Raw genomic sequence first — 15,541 nt, forward strand, 5'->3', positions numbered from 1 at the left:
GTACAAAATTATTTATATCCACAGTAAAACGAGTCCTATATCGACATAACCTGAAAGGCCGCTCAGCAAGGAAGAAGCCACTGCTCCAAAACCGCCATAAAAAAGCCAGACTACAGTTTGGAACTGCACATGGGGACAAAAATCGTACTTTTCTGGGAAATGTCCTCTGGTCTAATGAAACAAAAATAGAACTGTTTGGCCATAATGACCATCGTTATGTTAAGGAAAAAGGGGGATGCTTGCAAGCCGAAGAACACCATCCCAACCGTGAAGCACAGGGGTGGCAGCATCATGTTGTGGGGGTGCTTTGCTGCAGGAGGGGCTGGTGCACTTCACAAAATAGATGGCACATCATCAGGAAGGACAATTATGTTGATATATTGAAGCATTATCTCGGGACATCAGTCAGGAGGTTAAAGCTTGGTCGCAAATGGGTCTTCCAAATGGAAAATGACCGCAAGCATGCTTTCGAAGTTGTGGCAAAATGACTTAAGGACAACAAAGTCAAGGTATTGGAGTGGCCATCACAAAGCCCTGACCTCAATCCTATAGAACATTTGTGGGCAGAACTGAAAAAGCGTGTGCGAGCAAGGAGGCCTACAAACCTGACTCCGTTAAAAATTCACCCAACTTATTGAAGGAAGCTTGTGGAAGGCTACCCAAAACATTTGACCCAAGTTAAACAATTTAAAGGCAATGCTCCCAAATACCAATTGCGTGTATGTAAACTTCTGACCCACTGGGAATGTGATGAAAGAAATAGAAGCTGAAATAAATTATTCTATTATTCTGACATTTCACATTATTAAAATAAAGTGGTGATCCTAACTGACCTAAGACAGGGAATTTTTACTAGGATTAAATGTCAGGGATTGTGAAAAACTGAGTTTAAATGTATTTGGCTAAGGTGTATGTAAACTTCTGACTTCAACTGTATGTCAAAACAATTATATTACAGTGACTGCATTTATTTGTCTGGCCAATTACCATCATCCAAAATTCCATGACCCTCACAGCCCTACTATTAACTAATTGACCAGCTGGTGATGTCACCAGGCAGGCCAAAACTCCATTTCACCAAAACAGGCTGAATATTCAATAAAAAGGCATTATCATAATGTTCGTAATTTCACAGTATTATTCCAACCTCAGTGTGGAAATATATATAAAAGACAGGAAAATCACATTTTGACAGCACTTACCCTTTAAAAACAAAAAAATGTGTTAAGTAGGTCAAGTGAAGGTAAATGTTCAATGGGAAAACAAGAGGAAAGATCTAGGTATGCATGTATAAGTATTTGTTTAATAATCCTAGGTCATTTAAAATACTCAAGGTCACTTGGACCCACCTCCTGCTGCGCCTGGCTGTTGCTGGGCTCCAGTTCCAGGACCTTCTGAAAGCAGCGGCTGGCTGCCATGGCGTTGCCCAGAGACAGGTGACACTTGCCCTCTCGCAGATGGCCCTGTGGTGCAGTGGGTGGAAAGATACTTCCTGGTTAAAGCTGCTGGAGGACTACAAAGGGTTGGTGTGCTCCACATTGGGTTCTGATTAGAGCCCAACCGATATCGGATTTCTGGATCCAATACCAATTAACGACATAACTGCCCCCAATTTTTTTGTAAATATTTTGCTGGAATGAAAAGTATAGTTCGGGCAAAAAATTTGGCTCCAAATGACAACTTTAAATGAATTCACAAATTTTAGCAACAAATCTTATAAATTAACATTTAAGAGCATTATACATTTCCTAGTTTGCATGATGAATAACTACAAATCGGCAACTTCTTACTAGACATAAGTAAGGTGTGAACAATTATACATTTTTTGTAGGCCTACGCAAAACTGATTTAACTTAAGTTATCCTCAAGGAATGCAAAGCCAAATACAAAGCACACATAAAAAAGCCAGGGGAGGGAACATCATGAACTAACACTCACACTTTACTTCCCCACCCCCCCAACTAGCACTGACTTTGCTGAGAAACTTTGAGGAAAAATGTACTTACTATGACTGAGATATATGGTTGTCCCACCTAGCTATCTTAAGATGAATGAACTAACTAAGTCGCTCTGGATCATCTGCTAAATGTAATTAGAATACTATTAAAATGTGAATACTTTAATAGGATCTCTATGGGAGGGACAATATGTGGTGTAGATGCCCAGGCTGAATTAATAAACGTAGTGTCAATGTAAATATGAAAATTGCACTTGTAATGTTGTACTGCCGCTTTAATAACAGGCAGTGAGATGACAATGTTATATCCGAATCATCACCAGATCGTTATCGCTCTTCTCGAAAGTCTAAGCTATCATCTAAACTTTAAAGCATTTGTACTGATCTTTAACCAAGCCTAAGTCTCAAATCATTACAGCACTTTAGTTCACAAGCAATGTTAATCAATACAAAATGTATTGGCTAGATATTTCAAATCTGTATGGTCAGCGATACGTTTATGTTTGCCGCATTAATGAGTCACAACTCGTTCTAGCTAGTAACAATCTAATCACAATATCAGCACATGGCCTGAATGACAGGCAGACAATAACTGCAACCAGTGTTATTGTATAACTTTCGCCACCAGTCCAGTCATTAGCAGCACAGACTGCCAGGCATGCTAGCTAAAATACTTTGCTAGCTAATGTTAGCAAATTGAGAACTTTGCGTCGGTGAAGTGTACATAGCCAGTTTGATATACTTTGATTAATTACTTTTTCAAATGCAGTTGCATCGTCAAACCAGCATGCCTACTACTGTTCACAATAAACCCTTTGCGATCTGCTGGCTACTGAATGATGTTCAGTGAGAGGCTTAAATAAGACTAGAGAGCCATCTCAGGGGAAACCTGGAAAAATTATAGTAATATCTCAGATTAGTGTATTTGTTAATTCATGTATAAATAACATTGTCGTTTTAAAGACGGAAGACTGATACAAATATATTTGTGAAAAGACAATATCGGCCAATGGATTTATCGGTAGGGCTCTAATTGTGATACTCAGAAGTATCATGTCAAGGAAACAAAACATGACGCAGTCTCTATTTCTTGAGGAAAACAGTCCTAATTGGAAACAGTCAAAATTATGTTTATTTTCCAATATACAGCACATAATATTTTATATAAAGTAGGTTCTTAAAGGACTCGAGAGTTCGAAACTGTAGTATTGTAATACTGGTATACAACCCTATGCTCGACTCCCAATTCTACAATGACATCACGCCGCTGAAGCAAGCAGGCTAAACTCTGACCTTCATGAAACAGTCGTCCAGCCGCACAGCCCGCTGGGAGTCCACCAGGGCCTCTCGGAAGCGGCACAGCATCATGAGGGTGGCCGCCCGGTTTCCATAGTAACTGGCGTTTTTAGGACATGCATCTGACAAAGAAAAAGGGAACCATATTCTCAAGAGTCACGCCTGTAATCAATCACCTTGAAACAACAATCTACAATTCCAGAGAAACATAACAGCATGTCTGGATACCGAAATAAAATAGCATTCGCTGAATTTTCAAACTGGTCGTCAATGAGAATTGGCTCTAACGATCCAGTTAAATACGAAATATATCATTTGAGAATCCTTCAAAAAAAAGGTCCCTACACAGTTGCTCTCTACACTATGGCCTAGCATGTTGTTACTAAACTAGGGTACAAAGCTAGTGTTGCATTCTCACCAATGGCCTTTGTGTAGTAGTTAAATGCCTCAGAATAATCCTTCTTGACGTAGAAAGCATTTCCTTGATCTTTGAAGCCCTCAGCCTCCCTGAGAGGAAAAAACACCAAACAGTTGAAATTTGTAGGCTAAAGAGAGAAACAAAATGGAGCAAAGGCTATCTACCAAAAATGCTGTAATACCCTTATCAAAACGTTACCTACAATTCAGCAGTAATAGATATACAATTACGCTTAACAAGCCAGTTAAGCAGGGGAAAATCCATTAACAAATCCTCTTTACTTGCTCGTTGGTATTTAGATTGTGATGTCAGCAAAAATATTCAGAGGCAATCTATTTGTGCATAGCAGCCAGGGGATCTTGTCTTGGTAACAAACTCATTTTGACCTATGAGAATGAATTTGCTTAGTGTACCAAATGGGAAAGCAGTTGGCATGTTGACCTGATTGGAACAAACAGCCCCAACTGGCCCAGTGTGAGGACAGAAGGCACTGGAGCAAAACCAATGGAGGGGGATTAAATAAAGATATCATTAAGACAGGCCTACTGCTAGGGGATGTGTAGTCTACTCGATCGGATATAGCAACTGTCCCCTCCGTCCCAATTCAAAGTTGTGCCCCCCGAATCTATGGACAAGCAATCCATGCTTTGGTTTAGTTTGCCTGGCACTGTTTCCAAATGCTAACATTTTAGAATTTGTGGCACAAATCCCATTCAAATCATGGTTCCAATTTCAGCACTTTTCACACATCCTGTCCTAATTATCCAAAAGCACCTAAAAATGGATTGTGACGCTCAGTCACTTAGTTGATTTGAACATGATGCGAAAGAAATTCTATTAACGGTCCCATGACTTGAATGGGATTTGTGACACAAATGCAACTGTGCCAGCCACTGCAAGTAAAACTAAACCAAAGCGTGGATTGCTGCTATACCTTGTTCATAGACTTTACAGGGTAAGGAAACCAATGAGAGTTCAATTAACCTGAGCCGTGGTGCACCCGTCTATGGCCCGTGACGTGAAAGAGCAAAAACGGTAATATAGGCTGCTCAGTCAAGTTGTCAACAAGGCAGCATGTTGCATTATCCAGAAACGTACATCTCTTTACATAGAAAATACATTTGAACTAGTTTCCATTGGGAAGGCAGATAAAAGGCATTTACACAAAAATAACTAACTTTTGTATGTCAAATCACAATCCTACTCAGCTAAATGTCTGTGTTTCATTAGTTATCGCTCTGTCAGTGAATACAATTGAATCATGTTTTGGCATGATTACATGTCTCATTTCAAGTAGCTAGCTACAGGCTTAAAGAAATATTCAATCATTTGCATAGAAAATCAAATAAAAGCATGGAGATAGAAAGGTGTGTCACGTATGCTAGAATGGATGTTTCAAAACGACAGCTGCATATGCATATTAGCTAATACATATGGCAAAGCCTAGACATATCGCATAACTTGCAATACGATCTTCTCCAAAAACAGTTGTACAATGCGCTGTGCAATAAGAACCTGCTACGAACTGGCTCGTAGCCCGTAACAAAGAGACGACTAAGAAAGAAATACCAAAAATATATTTATTAAATAAAGTAACTTATATACAAGTAACAATGGTGTTTAGTCAGTAGTGTAAGTGAGTGGATGTGTACATTGATGGTGATGAGGGGTGTTGAGAGGTGCCAAAATAAATGAACAAAGAAGCCCCAAAATGCCCCAACAAAAACAACGTGTCTGCGCAGAGTCTCCTCGAAGTATGGGGAAAGTATTTATCGCCAGGACACACCTGAGCCAAGGTGTGTCCCATCTCGCAGACGATCCTCCCAGCGCCACCCACCGACATCCTATTAGGGAAAACAAGAGCAGAGAGAAATAATTTGTCAGAGTGGGAGAACCCCCACGGGGACCACACCAACCCAAAAATATTTCTGAATATAAAAAAATAAAAAAAACATATTGCCCTGGTTAAAGCTACCCCACTGCCCCAGCCAACCTCATCCTCCCCAGACCTCAGCAACCTTCAAGAGGAAAGAAAAAAACGAGGACAGAGCAGGGAACAGATGACAGGAGCGTCAAGACAACATAAAATAAACAGTTTCCAGGTTACGTGGACAAAAATCATACGTCACAACACTCAGGGACTACACGCATGAGAAAGCACATGTCCACCGATCAATAGAACCAGATGCGTTCAGGAACAGCGCGCACGAGAGAGCATCAACAACATTATCAGACCCCCTAATGTGACGCTCATTGAGATGGAATGCCTGTAAGAACATTATCCTCTGGTTAGGACACATCAGACATCAAGAAGGTGAGAGGGTTATGGTCGGTGTAGACTAGAGGTCGACCGATTAATCGGAATGACCGATTAATTAGGGCCGATTTCAAGTTAAAACAAATCAGTAAATCTGTATTTTTGGACACCAATTATTTTTTTTTTACACCTTTAACGAGGCAAGTCAGATTAAAAACACATTCTTATTTTCAATGACGATCTAAGAACGGGGGTTAACTGCCTTGTTCAGAGGCAGAACAACAGATTTTTACCTTGTCACCTCGGGGATTCGTTTTTGCAACCTTCCGGTTACTAGTCCAACGCTCTAACCACCTGCCCTACATTGCACTCCACGAGGAGCCTGCGTGGCAGGTTGACTACCTGTTACGCGAGGGCAGCAAGAAGCCAAGGTAAGTTGCTAGCTAGCATTAAACTTATCTTATAAAAAACAATCAATCTTAACATAATCACTAGTTAACTACACATGGTTGACGATATTACTAGTTTATCTAGCGTGTCCTGCGTTGCATATAATCGATGCGGTGCCTGTTCATTTCTCATTGAATCACAGCCTACTTCGAAACAAAAGGGTGATGATTTAACCAGCGCATTTGCGAAAAAAAGCACTGTCGTTGCACCAATGTACCTAACCATAAACATCAATGCCTTTCTTTAAAATCAATACACAAGTATATATTTTTAAACCTGCATATTTAGTTAAGAAATTCATGTTAGCAGGCAATATTATAACTTGGGAAATTGTGTCACTTCTCTTCCGTTCCGTGCAAGCAGTCAGGGTATATACAGCAGTTTGGGCCGCCTGGCTCATTGCGAACTGTGTGAAGTCCATTTATTCCTAACAAAGGCCGTAATTAATTTCCAGAATTGTACATAATTATGACATAACATTGAAGGTTGTGCAATGTAACAGGAATATTTAGACTTAGGGATGCCACCCGTTAGATAAAATACGGAACTGTTCCGTATTTCACTGAAAGAAACGTTTGATTTCGAAATGATCGTTTCCGGATTCAACCATTTTAATGACCAAAGGCTCGTATTTTTGTGTTATTATGTTAAGAGTTATTTATATGATTTGATAGAGCAGTCTGACTGAGCGATGGTAGGCAGCAGCAGGCTCCTAAGCATTCATTCAAACAGCACCTTCGTGCATTTGCCAGCAGCTCTTCGCAATTCTTCAAGCATTGCGCTGTTTATGACTTCAACTCCCGAGATTAGAATCAGGTCAACTCCTAGCGTTAGAAACTCACTCAAACAATAAAAAGAATGTCTCAGGGTCCTTCTCATTACATTTTGGCAACAGCCGTAAGTTTCCAACAATATCAAGTGTGTCCGGAGCAGGAACAAAAGAGGAGCGCCCCTTAGGTGAATCAGGGTCATATTCCATAAGCAAACTCTCCCCAGAGAACCTTCCTTCACTAACCAATTCTAGCCGCTCGTTGCAGCTTGATTTTAGCAAGCTCCAAATACTCTAAATTCCAATTCCTTATTCTTAACACAATCAGCGCGCTACAAATCCTATTTGAATTCCAATTCCTTATCATGCTTAACACGATTATGCTCAAGCTATAACAGAAGCAGTTAGTTCTGCTGTTCAGAAGACTACTAGGGCTAACAGACGGAGCGGCCATTGCAGCGAAACAGGGAGATGGCTGGAGAGTCCTCGGCAGAGGCTGCCCCAGTGGTAACTACGAGTATACCACTCTCCATCAGATTGACCTTCAATGTCAACCTAACAGAATGTTTTTGATTTAGCACTAATTTCCCCAACTGTACTTTAGTACATAATTCGAACAGTTCCTCTGATGGAACATGAATTAACATGACGCCATAATGACAACTATTTAAAAAATACATAAAAATCTCACTCCTCCCCTCTGCTGAGCACACCAGACTGGACTAAAACAAGATAAGTGCCAATCACACTGGGCACCACAGGAGAGAGATGAGCTATACAGCACCAGTCTAAATTTGGCACACCTACTCATTCAAGGGTTTCTTTATTTTTACCATTTTAAAAATGGTTGAATACTTAAGACTTCAAAACTATGAAATAACACATATGGAATCATGTAGTAACCAAAAAAAAAGAAAGTGTTAAGTTTAAATATATTTCATATTTTAGTTAACAAAGTAGCCACCCTTTGCCTTGATAACAGCTTTGCACACTCTTGGCATGCTCCCAACCAGCTCCATGAGGTAGTCACTTGGAATGCATTTCAATTAACAGATGCGTCTTGTTAAAAGTTCATTTATGGAATTTATTTCCATCTTAACGCAGTTGAGCAAATCAGTTGTGTTGTGACAAGGGTGGTATACAGAAGATAGCCCTATTTGGTAAAATACCAAAATCCATATAATGACAAGAACAGCTCAAATAAGCAAAGAAACAGTCTATCATTACTCTAAAGAACTTTGAAAGTTTCTTCAAGTGCAGTCGCAAAAACCACCAAGCGCTATGATGAGTCGGACCACAGAGTTTAGAAAACGCAGCCAACAAGTGCTCAGCATATGTGGGAACTCCTTCAAGACTGTTGGAAAAGCATTCCAGGTGAAGCTGGTTGAGAGAATGCCAAGAATGTGCATCAAGCTGTCATCAAGGCAAAGGGTAGAAATATATTTTGATTTTGTTTAACACTTTCTTGGTTACTGCATGATTCCATGTGTTATTTCATAGTTGTGCTGTCTTCACTATTATTCTACAATGTAGAAAATTATAAAAATAAAAACCCTTGAATGAGTAGGTGTGCCCAAACTTTTGACTGGTATTGTACAAGGTGCTTCGCCAAATCCTACAACAGCTGAACCCTAGTTTTCGTGCGGATTCGCGATGGGTAATTAAGCACTGTAGCCCGCTAGAAGGGGGGGGGGGCAGCAAAATAGCAGATTCCCCCCGAGACAACTGATCGGCTCCACGGACCCCACACAATATTTTTCCCCGGGACACACCCGAGCCCAGGTGTGTCCCATCTCGCTGACAACCCTCCCGGCTCCGCCCACCGACAATCCTGTAAGGATAACAAGAGCAGAGAGAAAGAATTTAGCAGAGTGGGAGGGTCTTCACAAACCATAGTTAGATTTCTAAACGAGATGAGTTCTCAAATAGCAGCTTCTCAATACCATGCATAATGTAGGATGCATTGGAATATAAGGTATGGAGAATAATAGAGCCTGTAGGATTATAGTTCGGAAATGTGAGTTTTAAATACTAAATGTTCAGTGTATGCGAGTATATTTAGGTGGTTTAAATTATTAACCTTTAAAAGTTGACAGTGTCAAAAATCTTGCCAATCCATTCATTATTCTACTACTAACTATGACTGAGTACGAGACATGTTTTCCATTATCTAAATATAGTGTAACCTACCAATCAACGTCTATTTATTGCCATGGAGGGCACAACCTTAGTCCAGAAATGAAAAGCTATTACCATGTATGCCAAAAGCCTGGGCCTCTGATAGAGACTGTAGAAGAGTCATCAACGCATGCTTCAGTTTTCCCCCACCTCTCTAGGAGCATTTGTGTACCCAGGCCCTATAGGCGGATCGAAAGGATCCCACCCAAGTCACTAATGTAGCGGACCGATGTAGACAGACAAGTGCCTTAGCGGAATGCAATCTAAAGTTTGTGTCTTGTGTGGTCCAGAGACGAGAACTCTACCATCTAGGGCAAAAGCCTGGGCTCCTGACGGGGACAATAGAATTCTCCCCAATGCATGTTACAATAGTAAAATAATTGTCACCTGTTAAACTGGTTCACATTGAATTGAGTCTTTGAGATGTTCAAACAGGCACACATCTGCCGTTGGTGTTCTTCAACTCTAAAATGCACTAGATTGTTTAAGACCCACCCCAAAAAGAAAAGACAACAGGCAAATGCATATCTGGTTCCAATGTCTAAATAGTGACAGCAGGGCTAGTTCAAACTGCAGTAGGATGGTTCTCCTTACAGCCCATGCTTGGCGAATAGCACTTGGTTGATCTCTGGGAGAGGGACACAGGAGAGCTGAATAGATAATGTGAGACAAAAGTGAGAGACCTGAATGAATAAAATAAATCACAGCAAAGTAATGTAGTTTGTGAGCTAGAAAATGTACATCCTGACAGTCATCCTACTTCAACTATTGACAGGGATAATGAGGCATTTCTTATTTGTCAGTATAAATGAAATTAGTGGGTCCTGCCTTTGACTGTATTAGATTTACACTACTTGTCCTACAGATCAGTCCTCTTAAATTATTACTTGGAATAAACTGATAGCTAAAACGCTCAACTTCCCGGAATTACATGCTAGCTAGTGATACAACTACACTACATGACCAAAAGTATGTGGACATCTGCTCGTCAAACATCTCATTCCAAACCCCCCCCCCCCCCCCCCCCCCCCCCCCTTTTGCTACTATAACAGCCTCCACTCTTCTGGGAAGGCTTTCCACTTGATGTTGGAACATTCCTGCAGGAACTTGCTTACATTCAGCCACAAGAGCATTACTGAGGTCAGGCACTGATGTTGGGCAATTAGGCCTGGCTCGCAGTCGGTGTTACAATTCATCCCAAAGGTGTTCAATGGGGTTGAGGTCAAGGCTTTGTGCAGGCCAATCAAGTTCTTCCACACTGATCTCAACAAACCATTTCTGTATGGACCTTGCTTTGGGCACGGGGACATTGTGCGGCAGGTAGCCTAGTGGTTAGAGCGTTGGACTAGAAGCGGAAGGTTGCTAGATCGAATCCCCGAGCTGACAAGGTAAAAATCTGTTGTTCTGCCCTTGAACAATGCAGTTAACCCACTGTTCCTAGGTCGGCGTTGAAAATAAGAATTTGTTCTTAACCGACTTGCCTAGGTAAATAAAAGGTAAAATACAACTTTTTTTAAAAGTCACGCTAAAACAGTAAAGAGCCTTCCCCAAATTGTTGCCACAAAGTTGGAAGCACAGAATCATCTAGAATGTCATTGTATGCTGTAGTGTTAAGATTTCCCTTCACTAGAACTAAGAGGCCTAGCCCTAACCATGAAGAACAGCCCTAGAACATTATTATTCTACCTCCACTGAACTGTACAGTTGGCACAATGCATTCGGGTAGGTAGCGTTCTCCTGGCATCCGCCAAACCCAGATTAGTCCGTAGGACTGCCAGATGGTGAAGAGTGATTCACCACGCCAGAGAAAACGTTTCCACTGCTCCAGAGTCCAATGGGGGCAAGCTTTACATCACTCCAGCCGACGCTTGGCATTGTGCATGGTGATCTTAGGCTTGTGTGTGGCTGCTCGGCTATGGAAACCCATTTTGTGAGGCTCCCGACAAACAGTTATTGTGCTGACGTTGCTTCCAGAGGCAGTTTGGAACTTGGTAGTGAGTGTTACAACCAAGGACAGACAATTGTTACGCACTACGTAGGCACTCAGTGGCCCTATTCTGTGAGCTTGTGTAGCCTACCACTTTGTGGCTGAGCCGTTCTGGTCCTAGACGTCACCACTTCACAATAACAGCACGTAGTTGACCGAAGAAGTTCTAGCGGGGCAGAAATTTGACGAAATGACTTGTTGGAAAAGTGGCATCAAAGGTTTTATAACTATACCAAGATAAACCACAGCCTGTTGTTTCCGATGGGAACATATGAGGCATAGTGGGCAGAACAAGCAAGGAGGAGGGCAGAGGCAAGCACAAGCTAACGAGATCCTATTGGCACATTCTAGTGTGCATCTGCATATTTCCATTAGGGATCACTTACTATGAAGTAGGCTTGTGCATTATTTCAATTCACCTTTACACTCCTAAACAACACAATTTTGAAACACTTTGCAAAGAGTGAAGTCTACAAAACTTAGTCCACTCTGTTCATAAGATTATAGTTTTGGGAACAGAAACTGTATTGAGATCAAATGTTTCATAGATGAGAAAATGTGCAGAATGCCAACCGGATGCCTCACATTTTTACATCTGGTGAAATATCTGTCCCATTGTTCTATCTGTGGTGGCATCCTACGAAGGTGCCACATTGAAAGTCACTGAGCTCTTCAGTAAGGCCATTCTACTGCCAATCTCTATGGAGATTGCGTGACTGTGTGCTCGGTTTTATACACCTGTAAGCAATGGATGTGGCTGAAATAGCCAAATACACTAATTTGAAGGGGTGTCCACATACTTTTGTATATATAGTGTACTTACTCCGGCTAGCTAGTAACAGATCTACTTGTTCTATCTAGCTAACGTTAGCAACATTACTATGGTTGCTGTTTTCTATGTTGGGAGTCATTTTACAGCTTGCGTTGATGCATCACGCTTCTATGGCTAAATAGCTAAATTACAAATACATTTAAAATACTTTACCTGATAGCAGTTTGTCGGAAGGAGATCTCTCGACGTCACCAGCTGTCTACCATGTTAGATACGGATAACGTGATCAGCAGCGATATTACACAAGTTTATATTGGTTTACAGTTTAGTATTTGGCGGCGTTTGCCTGTCCAGTTAGCGAACATAAGTCATTATTTTTAACAAACGGAATGTGTTCAGAATTAATTAATAGACCTATACATTGTTAAAACCAGCTTCTCCCTCAACAGAAATCGATCATCTCGAAAATAAATGCAACTAGCTTGCTACGGCTTACCACCTATAGTTAGCTAACGCACTTTTGTACATCACGCTATAACGTACAACTGACCTTATTTTAACGCCCAAAAAAACATAATACTTCCAGGTCAACTGTAATACGAATACCATTGTAAAGCACAATATCTACCATTTCCTGCCAAATCAACGACAAGGCCGTCATGCTGCCCGTCTCTGCATGATTGAGGAAGGCAATGAGCTCCGTTGGGTCTTTTTAAAAATGGCGGGTGGGGAAACGAAACCTAGATAGGGAAAGCGGGAGATAAGCAGTGTGGGGAAACCATTTTTTTTCACCTGATCTGTCCAACTAATCACCTCTGAAATGTAAATAAAACACTATAAAAGTTTATATTATGTGTCATTACATACCTATTTGAAGTTTGTCAAGTTGGAGTCGGGTTTTTAGGGCGGCACTATCTTCAGAAGTAAACAGTGGCTGTCGCGGCTTTTGAGCGTCATGGTGGCTCGCAGCGATTATGCAAACTAGGTACCCCCCTTACCCTGTCCCTTTCTTGTTTTTAATCTGCGAGAGAAGCGCTACACCTGGTGGAGAGAGGCTGTACGACACAGAATGAGTTGCATAATGCGTGCGTACGTTACGTCATGACACGTCACAATTTAAGATAGCGTCACAGGGGTCCGTTTTTTTAAAATTTTCTCCAATACTATCGGGCCATTACCATGTCAATCAATGCTTGAATAGAAACGTAGTTCACAACCCAGATTTTGATGCCAACACGGTCCTATTACTTTTCATTGCAGTCTCCTTTGACTGCCGCGGTTACGCAAATTTGTACGGAATGTGGTTTGTCAACAGTAATTGTGTCGTTTTGTTTTGGTAAACTGTCCACATCCGCTTTCTTCTATTAGGCCCATCCATGTAAACTACCTGCAATTTATGCAGGTTTAACAGCGTGATATTCTGCCACCACATCAGGTGCACACTTCGTTTCTTTTGAAAACCAAAGTTAAATGCTAAGAGTTGCTAACTAGCGTGCACAAAGATCATTGATAACTGGATCTCGACGCTAAGTAGGCAAAAAAACGGCCACATCCGTTCATTTGAAAAATGTAATGAGCAGACCGATATACATACACACAGTTCAGTTATTGACACTTGTGTGGCAAGTAGCTACTATGATGGCATTATCATCGTGACTGAGAAATGGGTCATTCCGTCTGACCTCAGCATGGTTTTATTCGCTAGTCAGATGCGGTGGCCACTTTTGGCTTCCTAGGATAATCCATAGGCAACCTAACATCAGTGACAAAGGATACACAGAAAAACAGCACAGTTCAGGGTGGTTTGCAGATTTAGTCAATCAACGTGAGCTAGATAAACTAGAACCTCGAACCCATTTTGTCATGGTAAATTGTAAAGTAACGTTAATTGCCAATACGATGGAACAAATGGCATAGTTAACGTTCTGTCTGGAGACTGTTGACAATGGCACTCTTTCTTGCCCCTTGGATTAGCTAGTTAGTTGTAGCTAACGTTACCTAACCCTTGTTAGTTGGTGAAAGACAGTTAACGTTAGCGAGCTACTGTTAGTTAGCTAGCCAGGTAGGCCCCGCTAAATAGAAATTACGATTATGCTCGGATTTCGATGAAATAACAAAGAGTACTTTCTTCACAACCCGTACACATTCATGAAAAAAGTGCATATTTAGCTACCTCTTCATGTCGGCGTCAATAATTATTTGTGGCTCTAGTTCCATCTGCATGTCGATGTCAACAGCTGCCATTTCTTCCTGAAAGGAACCCGTCTTTTTTCCCCAAACGAGTTTAGCCAAAGCCACGCCTAGGGGCGTATTTCAGCCTACACACGTCCGCGTCATTGGTCAACAGCATGCGAACGGTGATTGGATAGATTTAGAGAGCCTCAGCCAGGCGTATGGGGAGTGATTCAGGTCAGAATGCTACTGATACCTCTCAATTTAAGGGCTTTATTGGAATGGGAAACATGTGTTTACATTGCCAAAGCAAGTGAAATAGATAAACAAAAAATGAACAGTAAACATTACACTTCCAAAAGTTCCAAAAGAATAAAGACATTTCAAATGTCATATTATGTATATACACAGTGTTGTAATGATGATCAAATTGCATAATAGTACAAAAGGGAAAATAAATAAACATAAATATAGGTTATATTTACAATGGTGTTTGTTCTTCACTGGTTGCCCTTTTCTTGTGGCAGCAGGTCACACATCTTGCTGCTGTGATTGCACACTGTGGTATTTCACCCAATAGATATGGGAGTTTGTCCAAATTTGATTTGTTTTCTAATTCTTTGTGTGTCTGTGTAATCTGAGGGAAATATGTGTCTCTAATATGGTCATATATTTGGCAGGAGGTTAGGAAGTCCAGCTCAGTTTGCACCTAATTTTGTGGGCTGTTTGTGAACAGAGACCCAGGACCAGCTTGCTTAGGGGGCTCTTCTCCAGGTTAATTTCTCTGTAGGTGATGGCTTTGTTTTGGAAGGTTTGGGTATTGTTCCTTTTAGGTGGTTGTAGAATTTAACGTCCATTTTCTGGATTTTGATAATTAGCGGGTATCGGCCTAATTCTGCTCTGCATGCATTATTTAGTGTTTTACGTTGGACACAGAGGATCTCTAAGAAGAGACATTTCCATGGAAGACCTGGGTTCACTGACGCCAGGAAAGGTGAGAAGACAGATGAAAACATGAATCAACTAAATTAATGTTACTGTGTGAATTCAATTGTCATGTTTGAATTGTTCAAGAGTTCATGAAGAGCTATGAATTTTCATAGATTTTATTGCTCTGCAAGTGCTATGGATTTATTGGTAAAGGAAAACGGTGTTATTTTGTTTGTTGGAGGGAGAGAGCAACACAAGGCTGGGTGCACTCCTATCATATAAATTGAGTTGATGAGAATCCTGTCTTGTTTTCACTAGTAAAGTGCAAAGACATGCTAACTCAGGTGGGCATGAG

General features: G+C 41.0%; 1 protein-coding gene and 1 long non-coding RNA gene across 4 annotated transcripts in view; both read right to left on the reverse strand.

The window, feature by feature from the left end:
• LOC115201009 (dnaJ homolog subfamily C member 7) overlaps nucleotides 1–14,371 on the reverse strand; it is a 54,154-nt gene extending 39,783 nt beyond the window's left edge. For both annotated transcript variants that reach the window (XM_029764197.1, XM_029764196.1), the window contains exons 1-4: nucleotides 14,258–14,371; nucleotides 3,672–3,760; nucleotides 3,251–3,375; nucleotides 1,350–1,463 (exon numbers count right to left, since the gene is read on the reverse strand). In XM_029764197.1, coding sequence (XP_029620057.1) covers nucleotides 1,350–1,463; nucleotides 3,251–3,375; nucleotides 3,672–3,760; nucleotides 14,258–14,328 — 399 coding nt within the window. In that variant the 5' untranslated portion in view covers nucleotides 14,329–14,371. The remainder of the gene's footprint in view (nucleotides 1–1,349; nucleotides 1,464–3,250; nucleotides 3,376–3,671; nucleotides 3,761–14,257) is intronic.
• Nucleotides 5,238–14,249, reverse strand: LOC115201011 (uncharacterized). Of its 2 annotated transcripts, XR_003879670.1 has the most exons (5): nucleotides 12,952–14,249; nucleotides 12,713–12,824; nucleotides 12,298–12,343; nucleotides 9,920–9,975; nucleotides 5,238–5,515 (listed from the first exon to the last, which is right to left on the reverse strand). It is a non-coding gene; the product is annotated as an uncharacterized LOC115201011 (long non-coding RNA). The 2 variants fall into 2 exon arrangements; XR_003879669.1 differs by lacking the exon at nucleotides 12,952–14,249 and having other exon boundaries at nucleotides 12,713–12,943.
• Nucleotides 14,372–15,541: the final 1,170 nt, after the last annotated feature.

The sequence above is a fragment of the Salmo trutta genome, chromosome 10 (genome assembly GCF_901001165.1).
Source record: "Salmo trutta chromosome 10, fSalTru1.1, whole genome shotgun sequence".
Lineage (NCBI taxonomy): Eukaryota > Metazoa > Chordata > Actinopteri > Salmoniformes > Salmonidae > Salmo > Salmo trutta.